The sequence below is a fragment of the Haliotis rufescens genome, unplaced genomic scaffold (assembly GCF_023055435.1).
Source record: "Haliotis rufescens isolate VD_foot unplaced genomic scaffold, xgHalRufe1.0.p SCAF_42, whole genome shotgun sequence".
Taxonomy (NCBI): Eukaryota; Metazoa; Mollusca; class Gastropoda; order Lepetellida; family Haliotidae; genus Haliotis; species Haliotis rufescens.
Window position 1 is genome coordinate 1,629,671 of NW_025964135.1, and position 19,153 is coordinate 1,648,823.

General features: G+C 43.1%; 1 protein-coding gene across 3 annotated transcripts in view; it reads right to left on the reverse strand.

Annotated features, from left to right (window-relative positions):
• Positions 1–344: 344 nt before the first annotated feature.
• Positions 345–19,153, reverse strand: part of LOC124121104 (G-protein coupled receptor 161-like) — a 49,162-nt gene continuing 30,353 nt past the window's right edge. The window contains exons 2-4 of one of the 3 annotated variants that reach the window (XM_048382859.1): positions 12,973–13,115; positions 5,971–6,210; positions 345–1,835 (exon numbers count right to left, since the gene is read on the reverse strand). In XM_048382859.1, coding sequence (XP_048238816.1) covers positions 376–1,835; positions 5,971–6,193 — 1,683 coding nt within the window. In that variant the 5' untranslated portion in view covers positions 6,194–6,210; positions 12,973–13,115 and the 3' untranslated portion in view covers positions 345–375. Of the gene's footprint in view, positions 1,836–5,970; positions 6,211–12,972; positions 13,262–19,153 lie in introns of those variants that run through there. The other 2 variants (XM_048382858.1, XM_048382857.1) reach the window with 2 other exon arrangements.

Consider the following 19,153-nt stretch of genomic DNA (forward strand, 5'->3'; position numbering starts at 1 on the left):
CATCGAGCACCCGTTTAAACCCCAGTAAGGGGAATTCCCTCAGTGGCGGAATGTTTCGTTTGGGGAACAATTTCTGCTGTCGTTTTGCAGATTTGCCTCCGTTGGACACGCCAGAAACCCATGATCGGGGATTCAAATCCCGGTTCATCCTGATTAGGTTTCTAGGTTTGTCTCAGCATACCATTGCTCGTGGGTTTCGGGCTTCGTCTAATTATAATCCTGATCTTCACGCGTAAAATAAGTCTTATGTTTGAAAAGGAATAACTTGGTGACGTCACATGAAGTGGATTTGAGATTTCATGAAGAAGTCAAAATACTAATCTTAAAATTAATTTTTTTATAATTACTAAAAACAACAACCTGTATTTTTGGACATCACAAGATTTCATCAACTGACGCCAATGACGTGATCACATTCTGCTGTCGGCGACCTGGGACGCCCTTCCCCGGACTCTTGCCATTGGTTAACACACCGTCGCCAATACCTATAGTTAAAGCCGTCCTGAGTTTGATCGCCTTCGCGAGAGCAGCCTGTAAACTGTTCCCTGACAGACCGCTAGCAAATGATTGGGACCTCACTAATAACCGACGTTGGTCTCTGGATTGAGAAGCCTTCGGAGTGTTGTTAATATGTCTCTTTACTGTCGGAACTATTTTCCCATTGACATTTTTTAGAACAGTTCGAGACATATCATCGTTGCTATGGCAACGTCTGAAAGACATTTTGCTGAAATTGGACGGTCGAAGTAACACCTCGTCAGAGCTGTGTTTCACTGATTTAGTGGCGGTCGATTTGGGTTGTATTTTGGAGGATTCGTTTAACGCACAAGCAGTTATTAGTTCATCGTCTGTTTCAGAGACTTCGTGAATCGTAAGCATGTCTCCACGTCTGGCACATGCCACTTTGATGCTGTTAGAGCGCCCCCTGGCGACAGGTACAAACGTCCCGGATGTGTGCCTACTTGATGAGAAGTTGGTGGAGAGAGTCGTCGAGTAGAATTCCTCACTTTCCATGACAGTTGGTTCCCGACCCACGGACCTTTGTGCCGCACGCGAGAAGTATTTCCAAATCTCATTACGAGTAAGTCTGTTCATGAAGGCATAAATGACTGGATTGATGGCACAAGATAGAAACACGAGACAAATTCCCGTCATGTCCAAGTAGGCAGACGTTTGCGCGCCAAATGCTTTCATGAGGCCCGTGATGATGAAAAACGTCCACGAAATAACATAGGAGCCGTAGATGATAAGAATCGTTTTTACCGCTTTACACTCTGTCCTTCGAGATCTCGGCATGTGAACACGTGACGTGACGTCATCAATTTCAATGGCCGCCACCATGGAAATATCCTGGGTGGCGCTTGTGCTTCCTACAGATGGATAAACCCTATTAGCTGCTTTAGTATGTTTGATTGCTGCTTTAAAAATGCTTAAATAACAACACGTCTGAACAATAAACGGCAAGAGGAATGCGGCTAGGATAAAGAACACGCTGTATTTGCTCTCTGACTCCCAGGTATTTCCACACACGAACTGGGTACGCTGATAGGAGAGTTCCCCGTATGTAAACAATGGCGGCATGCCGATGGCGAAGCCTAGTAGCCAGGTGACAGCGATGAGGAGGTTGCCGAGACGAGGGGAGAAGACGTAGGGGTAGCGGAGGGAGTTGATGATGGCGTAGTTGCGGTCCACGGAGATGACGAGAAGGGAATACTGCAGGGCGATGACTAGCACCGTCAGGAGGTACGCCTGGATTCGACACCAGATGTCGCCCATTACCCACTTCCGGGAGACAAGGGAGAGCATCAAGAACGGCATAATTAAGATCGACAGTCCTGAAGAAAAAAATCAATAAATTGAATATAAACACAGGTATATATTTACGAAATATACATGCAATGATAACAATTTATTATATATTTCAGTGTTAAACAGTTTTCCGAAGATGAGAAAAATATATATTTTTCATTGCAGTGAACATAACACTTTGACGGAACTATTGTCATACAAGAGTTACCGCCCTTCAAATTGTCTCCCTTTATCGTAAGTGTCTGGCCGGTACACCGACTATTACTTCCTTTTATCTTAGTTCCACATTGACAAGGCAAAATAATGACACATGGTCATTTATGGAGTTAATATCCCTTCCTGCCGTTTGTTATTCTCTTGAAATTGTTTCGTTATAAACTGGAAATTTCTCATTTAACTGGTCGTTTCGCAAAGCGCCATTTTTATGCCTGACCAGCGTGTTTTCCTTCGCTTCCAATGACGGTCTCGTGGAATACTTTTTTAAAGTTGATTTTGTAAATAATCATATCTTAATATTTGATCAAGATTTAAGTGACCTCAAACATATCTTTTTCTTTTGTTTATATTTGTAAAATGAGTCATAATGAATCGCATCATTCGCTTCCATTTTAACTTGGACTTGTTGCGTTATTTACAAGTATGAGCATATCAGCAGTTCAGCGATAACATCAGAAACATTTGATAATCGTTTCACTGAAGGTTGTAATTTCGATGCAGTGAATTCGGGCAATTTAGACGGGATATGAATGAGGAGACAAGTTGATTGATTGATTAGTTAAGGATGAACGAATATCGATAACATCTGATACATAATCGACATGCGTTAAACATGCACTTGGGAAAGTGTAAACACCGGTGTTAGCAACTTGTCGCCAGTTGATAAACATGGAACCCTTTCGCCAAGACTGTGTACACCGAAACAAGCGCGCCATAACTGATGCTCTCTCTTGTTGAACCAAAATACTTCTACCCCAAGCACTGGCGTTAGACGATACGGGTACTCTACCACAGAGGCTGAATACACAGCCGGGACAGAATTACCACAACTAATTACCGCCTCTGAAGTAAGGTAAATAACGTAGACGCAAGTCCCTGCACACTGATCCGTGAGTGCTGGCTGGCTCTGTGAGTTGTGGACGGTTATTTTAGGAAGTGTGGGCTCAGGTGGTAAATTGCGCTGTGCAGAGTTACGTCCCTTAGGTGTGTCGGAAAACTGTTATGGGTTTGCGTCCCGATTCGATTATGTTGACGGTCTGTGAGCACCATGGCCGTTCTCGTTGGTGGGAAACGTGTAAGGCCTGAGAGAGAGAGAGAGAGAGAGAGAGAGAGAGAGAGAGAGATAGAGAGAGAGGGAGAGAGAGAGAGAGTGGGTAAGAGAGACAGAAATGGTAAAAGTGGGAGAAAATTGGAGAGACACACAGAGAGAGGGTAAGAGTGGGAGAGAGAGAGAGGGAGAGAGATACAGAGAGAGAGAGAGAGTGGGAGAGAGAGACACACAGAGAGATAGGGTAAGAGTGGGAGTGAGAGAGTGGGTAAGAGAGACAGAAAGGGTAAAAGTGGGAGAGAATTGGAGAGAGACACAGAGAGAGAGTAAGAGTGGGAGAGAGACACACACACAGAGAGCGGGTAAGTGAGTGAGTGAGTATGGTTTCACGCCGCTTTTAGCAATATTCCAGCAATAGCACGGCGGGGGTCACCAGAAATGGGCGTCACACATTGTACCCATGTCGGGAATAGAACCCGGGTCTTCGGCGTGACGAGGGAACGCTTTAGCCACTAGGCTACCCGACCGCCCAGAGAGAGAGAGAGGGTAAGAGTGGGAGAGAGAGACAGAAAGGGTAAAAGTAGAAGAGAGAGAGAGAGAGAGAGAGAGAGAGAGAGAGAGAGAGAGAGAGAGGTGTTGTAGCATGACGTCACGCAACGTTACATGGAGAAGACAGTATTTAATACACCATAATAATTGCACGGTACTACCGCGTTGACCCTTGTTGACAATCAGTAATTGCAATCCGTTTGTGTGTCCTTTCCCTTTTATCTCCCGCTGGTACTAATTAAATAATAATGTTTTAATAATGAACTCATTCCTTGTGCCACGATACAGTACAGTCAGTGTGGCCTTCAGAAATGTAGGACCACATATTCGTGCGCGTCACACCCGCCTCACCACACATCCCATTTCTTATTGATGCGCGGTTTGCAATCTCAGTAATGGCGCGTTTCCTGAAGCCCACAAAATGCCTTGATACATTAATGGGGAAATATTTGTCAAGGGAGTACTCCAACAGTAGAGGCACGCTTGTGGAAGGGCCACAGACCAAGGAGTGAGTGGACGTATGGTGTTATAAGTCATAACACGTCACAAGGTTGTCAGTGGAACACAAGCAGCGCCGACAGTGCCCCGACTTTGATCCCCTGTTATTTTAAGGAACGAAAGGAATTTTAAAGTTATTTTTGGAACTGTTGTTTAAAAGAACGAACGTTTTTTAAGAGGTAATTATGGAATAGCTATTTCAAAGAACGAACGTTATTTAAGAGTTAATTATGAAATGGTTTGGGGTTAAATTGATCTAATATCAGCTTTGATGATAAATTAAGTCTTTGAATTATGTGACTTCGAAAAGGCTGCGGTCACAGATGTACTCCTGATGGATATTTTGATTGACTACGAGTGACATTTGATTTAATGCCACATTGAACAGTATTTCAATTACGTCACGGAGTCTCAGCTTCAAGTTGTGAAAACTCACAGTGCTGCATATAGTGTATGTTTAACACTGATGGGTGAGTATGTGAGTTTAACGCCGCTTTGAACAGTACATCAGTTATATCACGGTGGGTCAGCTTGAAGTGAGAGGAGAGCTCGAAGTGATGCAGGTCTCAGACGTTTCAAGCTTATTTGAAGCCACTAAGCACGGGTATGGTGCTGACAAACCTAGACACATCATAACAAATCAGGTCGAATCTGCGGTAGGTTCTGGCGCGTCTAAGGCGCCGCGATTCGCTGTGCAGATTTGCGTCCCTTGGGCACGCCAGAAACCTATGATTGTGGGTTCGAATCCCGGTCCGACCCGATTATGTTTCTAGGTTTGTCAGCACCATACCCATGCTCGTGGGTTTCACCGAAGTGGTAAACGTCAGAGACCTGCATCACTTCGGGCTTTCCTCCCACATTAAGCTGACACGCCGTGATATAACTGGAATACTGTTAAAAGCGGCGTTAAAACCAAACTCACTCACTCACTCACTACTTCGCGATTTTACAACGTCTAAGGCGGCAGGTTCTTTTGCGCTCCACCCTTTTGATGAATTCCCCAAGAATGGGAATTATGCTGACAGACCAAGGGGACTAACACGGCCGAATATGTATTCGAACCTTCCCCCCGCAGATCACAGCGACTAGGGGGCGCAACTCTTTACAACGTCCGATTCAGTCAGTACGAATCACAAACAGGGGACCTACCCGTCCCAGGGACCCCCACCCCCCCCACCTACCCCACCCCACCCAACGGCGCTCGACTAGATCGAGTAAAGAGAACGAGGCCCGGGACAGTCTTTAAAACCATGTGCTGCCGGTACGACAGGGCATGCCTTCTCTTTTTATCGCCGATTTTCAGTGATCCATTCATATCATTATCACCCTTTTTGGCTTTCACGTCAAGTGGGAACACGCCCATAGGGGTCGCGTCAGTAGAGCCCTGGGCGTACGGCGACACGTCCAAACTAAAAGAGGGATTCGTGGGTTTTTCAGCCAGATGTCTATAATGAGTCGGCTTCGTTTTTTGGCACTGCGATTCGGAAATTTCGACTTAACACATCAAAGCCAGGACAGGACACATGACACAACCATTCCTTCGCTTGTATCACCAAGATTGATACAATTTCCACACCAAAATTATAGACGGGCCTTTATTATTTCCACTCGGAACTGCCCTCGGACTTTCGTTTTCAAGATCCATAAACCAGATATGCTGTTCTGAAAGCTCCACTCGTTCATACCGATAGTTTAGAATAGCCCCAGGCAACTTTCTACGGAGGATTTTCAAATCTTTTTGTCGAGAAGTGTTGTATCGGAGTTGGGATTGGAAAATAATAATTATAATTATCTTAATATAATTGTGAAACCAGTGACCATACACAAATAATATTTCTGATGTGACTTACCAAGTTGACAACAGGTGAGGTTCAGCACAAAGCTATTGGACACTGTAAGGAGCTGTGGCCTCTTGTGGAACACAACACAGATAGTGCCGTTACATAGCAGCGATAGCAGAAACACTACGGCGAAGTATGATAGCGCTGCGCTGAGCCCGGCTGTGCTGATGACGTCATCGAAATCGAGCTCCACGTCACATGTGTCACTGACGTTACATAGCGACTCCGTCATGCTGTCACCATGGAAACCTGAAAGTGAATTTAATTATTAAATACGATGTGTTAACTTATTCCTGAGATTCGGGTAATTAGTCGGACGTTGTGTCCGTTCCCTTAGCGCCGAGACGCCCTGGGTTCGATTCCCCAGAACACCGGGGTAGTCTTGAAGTTAAACCGTTCTTCCGTTACTGTACAATGTGTGAAGCCCACTCATCTTACTCACTCACTCACTCTTCCGTCACGCAGAAGACCTGGGCCCTGTTCCACAAAGCGATCTTAACGGTAAGATGACCGTAACTCCCATACTTTAACATAGGCTTACGACAGTCGTAGCGCTAAGATCGCTTTGTGGAACGGGTCCCTGGCCAACTCGCACAAAGCGATCTTAGCGCTTAGATGATCGTAACTCCCACCCTTTTAACATAGGCTTACGGTAGTCTTAGAGCTAAGATCGCTTTGTGCAAGTGGGCCCTGGTTTCGATTCATAACACAGAAATAACATGTGTGCTTATTATTGTTGTGTTACCAGGTGTTCGCGAAAAGGTGAGCGTATCCGGCCCCACCGGTGGCACCGTGAAGAATGGCTTGTTCTTACTTAAACACGAGGTTACTTATTTTAGCAAACACCTGATGTCATCACTGATTTTCACTGGTCCATTCACCGCTATCTTGCCTTTTACGATGGGATCTGGAGACTGGTTACTCCACGGCTAAGACGCCTTATGTTTTAAAGAGTGAGTGAGTATGGTTTTACGCCGCTTTTAGCAATATTCCAGCAATATCACGGCGGGGGACACCAGAAAACGAAAAACTTAATGTGTAGACAATAAGACTTAATTTGTCACTCTGTGTATGAACTCACATACCATAGTGATACAGTGAGTGAGTGAGTGAGTATGGTTTTACGCCGCTTTTAGCAATATTCCAGCAATATCACGGCGGGGGACACCAGAAGCTTCACACATTGTACCCGTGTCGGGAATCGAACCCGGGTCTTCGGCGAGACGAGCGAACGCTTTCACCACCAGCCTACCCGACCGCCTCCTCTAGTTTTACGACATCAGTACAACCAAGCATTGTCGTGATGAAGCATACACCTGGCAAACCGTAGTGTTATAATGTGATGCGTATAAACAACAGCGACAACACCCTTTCCATAATCCTAAGTATTGTGACCGCCTCCGTGGTCTAGTGGTAGGGGGGCGGTCGGGTAGCCTAGTGGTTAAAGCGTTAGCTCGTCACGCCGAAGACCCGGGTTCGATTCCCGACATGGGTACAATGTGTGAAGCCCATTTCTGGTGTCCCCCGCCGTGATATTGCTGGAATATTGCTAAAAGCGGCGTAAAACCTCACTCACTCACTCACTCTAGTGGTAGGGCGTCCGCCCAGAGAGCGGAAGGTCCGGGGTTCGATCCCCGGCCGCGTCCTACCAAAAGACGTTAAAAGATGGTACCTTTTTGTTACCCTATCTGGCGCTCGGCATTAAGGGACTTAAACAAGGACTGGTCGTCTCGGAGTCAGTATACTGTGTCTGAGCTGGATATTCATGTTAAACTGCGGCGTGGTATCTCAGTGGGCTAGCGCTAATCGGCATTAATCCGGACTAGAACAAGCACACACGCTATGTGACTGCACGTTATGTAAGTGCAATAATCTTGGACGCGACGTTAAACCCCATTTCACCTCACCTCACTTCATAGGTTTTGGTCCATATACAAAACAAGAGTACAAAGAGATAATAACCGCGAATACAACACAGCTAAAGGGATGTGCTGCATACAATACAGATGTGGAGACAATGTTACAAAGTAACGAAGCCACAAAGACAAGCACAGTCGCGTTTTATGGCAAGCATGGTTGCTGAAGACCTATTCTGAACCGGATCTTCACGGGTGTCTCCGGGTTAGAACTGATCTTTAACAACCCATGTTTGTCGTAATCTCAATTGCGTAGATCGATGCTCATGATGTCAATCACAAAATGTTTTTTCCAGACTCGGTTATTTACAGACAGCATTCATGTAGTGAAAATATTGCCGAGTACAGTTATAAACAACAAACAAACAAACAAACAGATTGTCGAGGACCATTCCTGCTTTATGATTTACTTATTCATTGTAAAATCTGAACAAATCCTTTTTCAACAGCAAATTTCTTTTCGTGACCAATATTAACGTGTACTTTACTGAAATGCTAAACTAATTACAGAATACAGAATTAATATCTGATGTCACCATGGAAACGACCAACGTGGTACCTGGCGAAAGCAGGCTTATAGAATTTGCCTTGCAGGGTACTTACCACACGCTGATGTTGGAATCAACGTATCAACATTGTCTTGATCGCGTGGGTGGCCTAACTCAACTGACCTTATATTCTAGGATGAGGTGAGGTGAGGTGAGGTGAGGTGGGGTGAGGTGGGGTGAAATGGGGTTTAACGTCGCGCCCAAGATCTTTACACTTATATAGCGACGTGCATGTTTGTTTGTGTGTTTGTGTGTGTTTGTGTGTGTGTGTGTGCGCGCGCGCTTGTACTCGTCCGGACTGATGCCGATTTATAGTGCTATACCATATCGGAGTTTAACATGAATACCCCACGCAGACACAGTATACTGACTCCGAGACGACTAGCCCTTCTGTTAGCCCCTTAATGCCGAGCGCCAGACAGGGTAACAACAAGTACCATCTTTTAACGCCTTTTGATAGGACGCGGCCGGAGATCGAACCCCGGACCTTCCGCTCCCCTGTCGGACGCTCTACCACTAGACCACGTAGGAGGTCTTCTAGGAGGCACAATAAAGAGTTGCCATTGGACAGAATATAGAGTTACATGATTTCTTAAAGACGCATCAGTGTCAAAAATTATGTCCAGTGCAATTCCCTATTTGGATTTGTACCATATGTTGCGTGTGTTTGTGACGGGGATCATACACCAGGATACGCTCACCTTTTCGCGAACACCTGGTATCATCCCTTTTTGAAAATGATTCGTAAACCCATGCTCATGATATAGCCGGAATCGTACACTCGACTCTGCTCCTAGCAGAGCTTTCTTGTGAATATGGAAAGTTTTTTTTCGCTTTAATTACCATTTGTGTTTTCTCACTGAATTAAAATTAGACATTTAAGTGTTATTTTATAATGTCCTATGCGCTGATAGTGTTGGTGGTGCACAGTACCTATTATGACTATGTTTTGGAATATTTGCAAGAGCCGGAAAAGAGATCCGGATTGGTACAACGAGTGCACCTGCACTTGTGTATCTGCCTTATTTGCGTGCCAGCGAGATCCGACAAACGTTGTTCATGCTATCAACCACTGGTTGCCTTGTGAAGCATTAGTTTCCTATATAGTGTTTACACATTCTAAACATGATCAGCACACACAAACACACACGTTTAAAGCATTAGTTTCCTATATAGTATTTACACATCCTAAACATGATACGCACACACAAACACACACGTTTGAAGCATTAGTTTCCTATATAGTGTTTACACATCCTAAACATGATACGCACACACAAACACACACGTTTGAAGCATTAGTTTCCTATATAGTATTTACACATCCTAAACATGATCAGTACACACAAACACACACGTTTGAAGCATTAGTTTCCTATATAGTATTTACACATCCTAAACATGATCAGCACACACAAACACACACGTTTGAAGCATTAGTTTCCTATATAGTATTTACACATCCTAAACATGATACGCACACACAAACACACACTTTTGAAGCATTAGTTTCCTATATAGTATTTACACATCCTAAACATGATACGCACACACAAACACACACGTTTGAAGCATTAGTTTCCTATATAGTATTTACACATCCTAAACAGGATCAGCACACACAAACACACACGTTTGAAGCATTAGTTTCCTATATAGTATTTACACATCCTAAACATGATCAGCACACACAAACACACACGTTTGAAGCATTAGTTTCCTATATAGTATTTACACATCCTAAACATGATACGCACACACAAACACACACGTTTGAAGCATTAGTTTCCTATATAGTATTTACACATCCTAAACATGATCAGCACACACAAACACACACTTATGAAGCATTAGTTTCCTATATAGTATTTACACATCCTAAACATGATACGCACACATACACTTATGAAGCATTAGTTTCCTATTTAGTGTTTACAAACACTTCACAAGATACACACACACACTTATAAAGGATTCCTCTCCTTTGTGGTGTGGTGGTACCAAAAAACGTTAACAGATGTTTTTTGTTGTTAACCTGCTTGGCGATTATTAAAGAACACCATCATATATCTGGAATATTGCTCGGTGTGGCGTTAAACGAAAAACAAAGCAAAACTGTTTTTATCAACATCTCCTTAGAAATTCAGCTCGGGTAATCATCATGTTCAAATATTGGGAAAAAAACTCTCTGAAGCCTCTACAGTCATCCTTCCCAACACATTCTAACTTTACCCTATATATACACACGCGAATACCATACATGTTGGTTAATATATGAATAATTACTCGCATTCAAGAGATATTAGATTGGTTGAATGCACAAAAGAACATACTGGTATGTTATGTGAACCGACGCTCATGAACGCATCACATGTGACGTCATAGATCCATGACCGAAGATGCACCTTTTGTCTCATGCAGGAATAGCATGTAAAGTTCGGAAATCACGTGCAGCGTATCGTGATAAGAATAAACACACGCTGTGTTAACACTTGACTGATTGTTAGTTTTGCCATTAAGTGGTACACACTGGAAACATCTCTTCTTAACGTACATACTTCTCTATATGATTCTATGGTTCGCGTTTTCTTTGGGGGTGAGTATATTTCGTTATGCTAAATACAAATACAAACCGTCAGCGCCAGAGAACAAGTGTTGATCATCCCAAGAATAATATTACATTAGTCACAAAAGGCAAAACAAAGGTGAAAATTAAGAATGGATCACTGAAAACGAGTGATAACACCAGGTGTTCGCGAATAACGTAAACGTGCCCAGCCCTGACAGCAGCACCTGCCACGCACAATTAAAAAAGTATGTGTTTGTTGCCTAGCAACTCGACCCGTGAAGATCCGGGGTAGAATAGGTCTTCAGCAACCCACGCTTGCCGTAAAAGGCGACTATGCTTGTCGTAAAAGGCGACTAACGGGATTGGGTGGTCAGGCTCGCTGACTTGGTTGATGCACGGTCATCGATCCCAATTGCGTGGATCGATGCTCATGATATCAATCACTGGATTGTCTGGTCCAGACTCGATTATTTACAGACCGCCGTCATACAGCTGGAATATTGCTGAGTGCGGCGTTAAACAATAAACCAACCAAGCCTAACAACGCACAGCAGTGCGACGGCGGCTTGTGAAAAACTCCAGACAATCACGTGATGGACCAGAAGTCCATTGACACGGTAGCGCATTTTGTGGAACAAGTTCAGATATTCTGTGGCAAAACATGCAAATCTTAAAATGATCAAATTCTATTTCATCATGATTTGGCAAAACTTTGCATCTCCCTTGTGCCTTATAGGATTTTAGGAATAAATATCAAATATTGAGGTAATTGTCTGCTATATCTTGGTTTTAACAAACTGTATCACTCAACGCTGAACACAACGCGGTATCTCTATCAATGGATGACTAGGATAAATGAAAACCAGTCGGTGAATGTAGAGATACCTCTCAGACAACAAATAAATCTATATCGATTTCTGTTACACATTATTGATTGAAAGGTAATTGTTCTGGCCAAGGCGTAATTGAAAAGATGAATTAACGGAGATTAACGTTAATGGCGAGTTAATATGCTGTGTATCATCCTCTAGACGCGATAACTGCACATCTTTCTTATGCGAAACCACGAGAACATGAATGAAAAATAAAATGATCTTTTTCAACTGTACATATTAAAGAGTCCTAGTTTTGTAAGCTTTGTGTGTGTGTCACATAGAACATACAGGAATTGTTGTCGTGTGATGGACCATTTTGAATATGGTCAGTTATTTGTCAGATGACATCGAGACAAGACCCATAAAGATCTGAGGTAGAATAAGTCCTCAGCAACCCATAGTGGCCGTAAAAGGCGACTCTGCTTGCCGTAACAGGCGTCTAACGGGATCGGGTGGTCAGGCACGCTGACTTGGTTTATGCATGTCATTGATCCCAATTGAATGGATCAGTGTTCATGATACTCACTGGATTGTCTGGTCCAGACTCGATTATCTACCGACCAGCGTCACATCGCTGGAATATTGCTGCGTTAAAAGTGCGGCGTTAAACAACAAACAAACGAACAAACAAAACATCGATTCAAAACATATCGATATGCATTCAGCGTAGGATATGTTGACACCGTCTAGTGACATGCATACCAAATTTCATGCTATACTCCTATAAATATTATACCTAACATATAGCAAGTACAACTTAGTTCTTGTAATGCTGAGTATAGTTCATAAGAGTCCAGGTTCATTATTTCAATAATCACCATCATGACGACATTATAATTAAGATCAACGTGTCTATGAAAATATGAATTAGTTTACATCTGAAATATGGACATGTTTATAATATAAATGTTAACCAAGTTAATTACCTTTGAGTATGTTACTACACGTGTGCCTATACAAGGTACATATGCGCTTATACACGGATCCGATGAATACAAAGCGTCCCCCTTAAACCACCAGTGTACCCATCTGTTACATGTATAGGGACTTGATGAAGACATTCTAACCAGCCCTGACTTAATTCATTCATTGTTCTAACTTACCTCATTGAGGCAGTGATGTTTGGTAAGTTCGAGCTCGGCATCCATCAACTGCGCTGCGGTGAGCCTTTTGACGAAACGTTTTCTGGAACTTCCGGTAGCCTAGCAACACACTAGAACTGTGGGCCCGTTGGATGTCGTCTCGTCTGAAAGCGATATTATTGATCCGAGAGGGTAATTATTAGGACAGAATTTCCAGCCGACACACTGATGTCTTTTCATTACTATACTCAACAACAAAAGTTCCTGTGACACCAATATTTTAGTGAATTTTTCAAACAAGTAAAGTTTGGTTTTCAATATTGTAGTACATGTATGGAATCAAGTCACAAAAACGCAACTGCTACAGAAAAGCATGCATTCCATGCAAATGTTGACGTTTATGCAAGCCCCATGCATTTCACTACCCAAGAATGGGTATAAAAACATGTGCGTTAACGGGATTCCATATGCATTGTTTAGCATCGTTCTGACAACAACCACTCAGAAAAACAACAAAATTAGGCAATTATTTAACATTACGAAATGCCACGCCTGTCCGGAGATGTGCGTCTGCGAGCCATTGGTATGCTTGAAGCAGGATCGAGTCAACGTGATGTTGCAAGACAATTTAACGTCCACAGGTCCATTTGGTGTTTATGGCAACGTTGGCAACATACGAATGCAGTCAGAGACCATCCTCGGAGTGGCAGGCCACGCGTAACCAATAATCGACAAGGCAACTGGATTCGAACAACACACCTACGAAATCGATTCCAGCCAGCAACGGTGACTGCAAGAAGCATCCCTGGCCTTCGACGAATATCTTCACAGCCGTACGTCGTCACCTCAAATGTGCAGGGATTGTCGTCAGAAAGACCCGCCAGACGTCCCATTTTGACAGGAAACCACCGTCAAGCACGTCTAAAGTGGTGCAGATAGCGTCTACGCTGGACGGCCACGCAGGGAGATCACTGACGAGTCTCGTTTTCACCTCAGCCACAGCGATGGACGGATTCGAGTGTACCGACGTCGAGGTGAACGTTACGTCAATCATTGCGTCATGGAAGAAGATCGGTTCGGGGGCGGTAGCGTTATGGTATGGGTTTGGATTACAGCAAGACAGAGGACCCGTTTGATAGTGGTAGAGGGAAATCTCAATGGACAACGCTACCGCAGATCCTCGGGCCTGTTGTTCTACCGTTTTTGCGTCGTCATGGCGTCATCGAGCACATGTGGGATGAGATGGATCGGCGCCTTCGACGTCAACCACGTGTTTCACAGACACTCCAGGAACTTCGAAACATGACATGGACAGATATCCCACAGGCCTATGGGCGACGCCTGGTCCATTCCATGTGACGAAGATGTGTTGCTTGCATCGCAACCAGAGGAGGACACACACGCTATTGATTTGTAAAATGACATTTTGACATGTTCATGTTTTTTTTATATATGAAATCAGAGACCATATACCGAGGGACAGGCCTCAGGGCTAATTAGTAACTGATCATCGGTATATGGTCTCTGATGAAATCACGCATTTTCTGAGGTCAGTATGGCAAATTAAACCATTTGAACACTTACAGGAGTCTTTTATCTGTTGCAAACCGAAATTGTTTCAGATTTGGTAAAAAACATAACTTTGCATTAAATCTTATTCAATGTCACAGGAACTTTTGTCGTTCAGTATATATTTTGTATGTATCTGTCCGAAAGCTGACGTCATTTTCGCTATCGTAAAGAAAATAATGACATCGTGACCAAAACGCCATGCAAAAAACGTTAACTTGATATCAATAAGGACTTTGAAATAATGCTTCTCTGAAACAAAAATACGTTTTAACTTTTGTTCTGATTAATGCAGGCACTTTTTTGGTGAAGTTTTCAACCCACTCTAATAAACTGGCCACGCCTAAATGCGATCGATGGACACGTAAGCGGATCATTGCGCCAGGGGTATACTGCCAGCTACAGAAATAGCCGTAAGTGAATATTTGATGAGCGGCATTATCTGGTACTAAGGCTTTGCATAAGAAACCAGTGTCATTACTACTTTCTGCCACGCCCCTGGCCTGGATTACAAGACTAATGGTTGGTGGAGTGCTTAGTTCAGTCTGACCAGGCCACGTGCTCCCACAAAGTTTACCTCAGTATTCCCAAACGTCACCCTTATCCCTAGCCCATCACCCCAAACCATTACCACGCCGACACCAACCCCCAACCCCCAACCCATAACCGACACCGCTCCCACAACCACCCATCACAACCCCCTCTCCCACCCCCAACACATGACAAACACCACTCCCATACTCATCCATCACCCCCCCCCCCCCCCCTCCCACCCCCAATACATGACAAACACCACTCCCATACTCATCCATCACCCCCCCACACACACACACACAACACATGACAAACACCACTCCCATACTCATCCATCACAACCCCCCCCCCTCTCCCACCCCCAATACATGACAAACACCACTCCCATACACACCCATCACAACCCCCTCTCCCCCCCAACACATGACAAACACCACTCCCATACACACCCATCACATGTGATGAGGGTAATATATGCCAATGATTATCGTGTTTAGATCACCAAGGTAATATTTTTATATCGGTGTGGGTCAATATTTATCAGGTTATATTGAACAGCTACGATATCAAGAGTGCGTGTCAATTTGCATTATATTTTCATTTATATAAACTCTGTTATTTGTAACAAATAAATTCGCATATTCTTATTTAACAAGTTGAAAACAAAGGTTTCATAAACATGCGGTGAAGGCATTAATCGATATAATAATTTTCAATTACAAAAAACATGTAAATCCACATTGTTTTCTTTCTGAAATTCATCTGTATCTCTCGCCAAACCAGACAGTTATATGACATATGACTGAGTGTATTTTATTGTTGAACCATGTTAAATTGTTTCTGTTGAGATTCGAAAGACGCTCATTGCATTTTATTATGGCAGTGACTAGTCGTCAGGAATGTAGTACTATTTAATGTCAGCAGTCGTCAGGAAGTTACAATAGATGCTATAATGACTGTTTTGAAAGCGGGCTTTCATCACTCGGAAATGATATGCTCTGGCTTGGGGCAACATCTTAAAAGTAGGCTCTGATAAAACCCCAGAAGTATCTTCAGAACCAACTGAAGTAGAACTTTTTGTTACCAAAGCAAACTTATTATGACTAGATCTAGGAGTGGATGAACTATGCTGCCCTGTTTGTAACCCTGCGAACTCCTGCCTGTGAACCCTGAGTGCTTAAAGCCATCCCTGTGAGTCAGCGAATAACCATCAGCCAAAGTACCAGCCTTGTGTAACTCCTCCACTTTCTGCTCATCAAGATGTCACCGAATGTCCGTTGACACACACTGCTTAAAATCCTCCAGCAAAACCAACTGCCTCCAACTATCAAAATCACCATTGACCTCCTTTGAAGTACACCATCTATCAAACAGTGTTTCCTTCTCCCTTGCAAACTCAACAAGAGTAGAACTTTCCCCTTTCTAAGCAGACCTTAGAACTAAGCAAACTTTACGTTAGCTTCAGAATCTTATTCATTAGCCTTCAACACTTCCGTCCTAAGGGGGCACGGGTGGCCCAGTCGTCTAAGGCACCGCGATTCGCTGCACATTGTTGCGGCCCTTGGGCACGCCAGAAACCTATGATTGTGGGTTCGAATCCCGGTTCGCCCCGATTATGTTTCTAGGTTTGTCAGCACCATACCCGTGCTCGTGGGTTTCGCCGAAGTGGTAAACGTCTGAGACCTGCATCACTTCGGGCTTTCCTCCCACATTAATCTGACACGCTGCGATATAACTGGAATACTGTTAAAAGCGGCGTTAAACCCAACTCACTCACTCACTCACTTCCGTCATAACAATCCGATAATCAGGGCTCCTATCAATAGGTAAAGCAGAATAAACTTCCTGAGGTTTTCCCCTAAACACACGTTGCAACAACATGGTCCACTGATTTTGTGGCCATTTCAAACTGTTAGCCACCTGTTCAAAATGTAGGAAATCTTCTTGGAAAGATCCAACAATTCATCACCTGTTGAGATACGGGAGAGAGACCAACTGTAATTCAAGTTGTTTACAGCCTAATTTCGTTATCAGCTTTCAATCTCAATTTTACATTCTCAGCTTTAATGTCTTTAAGCTGAAATTCTCTCCTCCTTTCTCAGCTTCTATTCTCATTTTTATTTTTATTTCTCTGCCTCAGTTTCTTTAAGCCGAATTTCTCAAGCCAATTTTTCTCTTTCAAATGCTTATTTCTTCAAAGCCAAAACGTCCGTTTTGTCTTCAAGCAAGGCCAAAGCATCATCATCCAAAATTTCTTCCTTTAACCAGGTAAGTTATCAAAATGCTCTGGGCATGAGCCTTAAGCAAACCCGATTTGATGTCAAGTTTATAATGTTTGGCCAATTCAATCAGACCTTTTGAACATAGAGACTTGTTCCGTTGAAGATTGGCTAACAAAGTCCTCTACACTAAACACCATAGTGATTGATGGCTTCACACAATATTAGACAATAAAATTTTCATCCAATAATTTTGACAAATAATATGTGATATATTAAATTTCAAATCCCGGACGAGCCCCCAATTCATGTTACATGTCGATTCCCAAATTGACACAATATGTTCATCCAGAAATCTGTACGTAAAAGAACTTAGTGTGAAACCAACAAACAACCAACAAGTGGTATACAGTCAACAAATATATTACAAAATTCTCTAAGTGTACAAATCAATACAAATTTACTGCACAGCAATCACAATGGCCGTACACAATAGAGTGGAAGTACAATGTTAAATGGCAATAAATAATATGATAGCAGTGGTCAGTATCAAATATAAAAAAACAGTGGTGATAGCAAAAATCAGTGATAATAATATAATTATATTCACACAGCGCCGACAATGGTCAAGCTTCCGAGATGGGCTGGGCAGGGGATCCGTGATGATGAGCGATCCTCACAACTTCCTGACGACTTCTTAGATTAAATGGCACTACATTCCTGACGACTAATCACTGCCTATATAAAATGCAATGGGCGTCTACCGAATCCAAACCAAAACAATGTAACACCGTTAAATAATTGTTAAACAATAATAATAAAGAATAAATACACTGCCATATAACTATATCAACATTTGAATTTTAAAGTGATATTGTGAACAACGACCCACGTCGTTCGGGCACGATGATACGCTATCAACCAAGCCACGGAGCCTGACCACCCGAACCATTTCTTTAGACAAGTATAGATTACTAGGGAGCAATTCTAACTCATGCTCGTACCCGTGCTCGTGGGTTTCACCGCAGTGGTAAACGTCTGAGGCCTGCATCACTTGGGGCTTTCCTCCCACATTAAGCTGACACGCCGTGATATAACTGGAATACTGTTAAAAGCGGCGTTAAACCCAACTCACTCACTCACCCACACCAACTCGGAATCCTCACGTGGGGTGACAAAGTACTGGCCACACGAAGTTGTTGGTAGGTGACAAACGTTTAGATGAAACTCACTCAGAGACAGGGGCAGGTGTACCAAAGTTCTCGCCTTAGTTAACATATAAATTTAGTTTTACACCACGAGAGATCACTGCCCGCGGCAGATGTCAAGGTACTCACAGAGTCGTCCTTTCATTATGGACTAAAATTTACACCTTTTCCCTCCGTGAAAACATTTATCACCTGTTTGAAAAAATAACAGTTACCAAGCAACACAAAATCTACAACATGCGTCACATTCACCACTCCCCAGTGTGACATGACGCTGTGACATGATGATGAGACATGATGCTGTAATGTGACGCTGTGACATGGCGCTGAAAAGCCGTATATCGCGTACACGCATTACAGCTTGATGTCTATGGTGTTCTCTCTCCAACATGAATTGTCACATGCTTTGGGTACCGCAGTATCCACTACATTGTTTTACCTATAAGATGTTGTGTAGCAATGTATTTGATTGTTAAACAAGGATTGTAACTGTATTACATTGTTTCTGTTGCGATTCGGTTTTGTATTGTATTGTATTTGGACAGTGATTAGTTGTCAGGAATGTAGTATTATTTCATGTAAGCAGTTTTGAGGAAGTTTCTATATTTAGATGCAAGTGTAATGTGTAAACTTCAGGAATACCGTGGACTGTGAAAGCGTGTTGTAGAAACA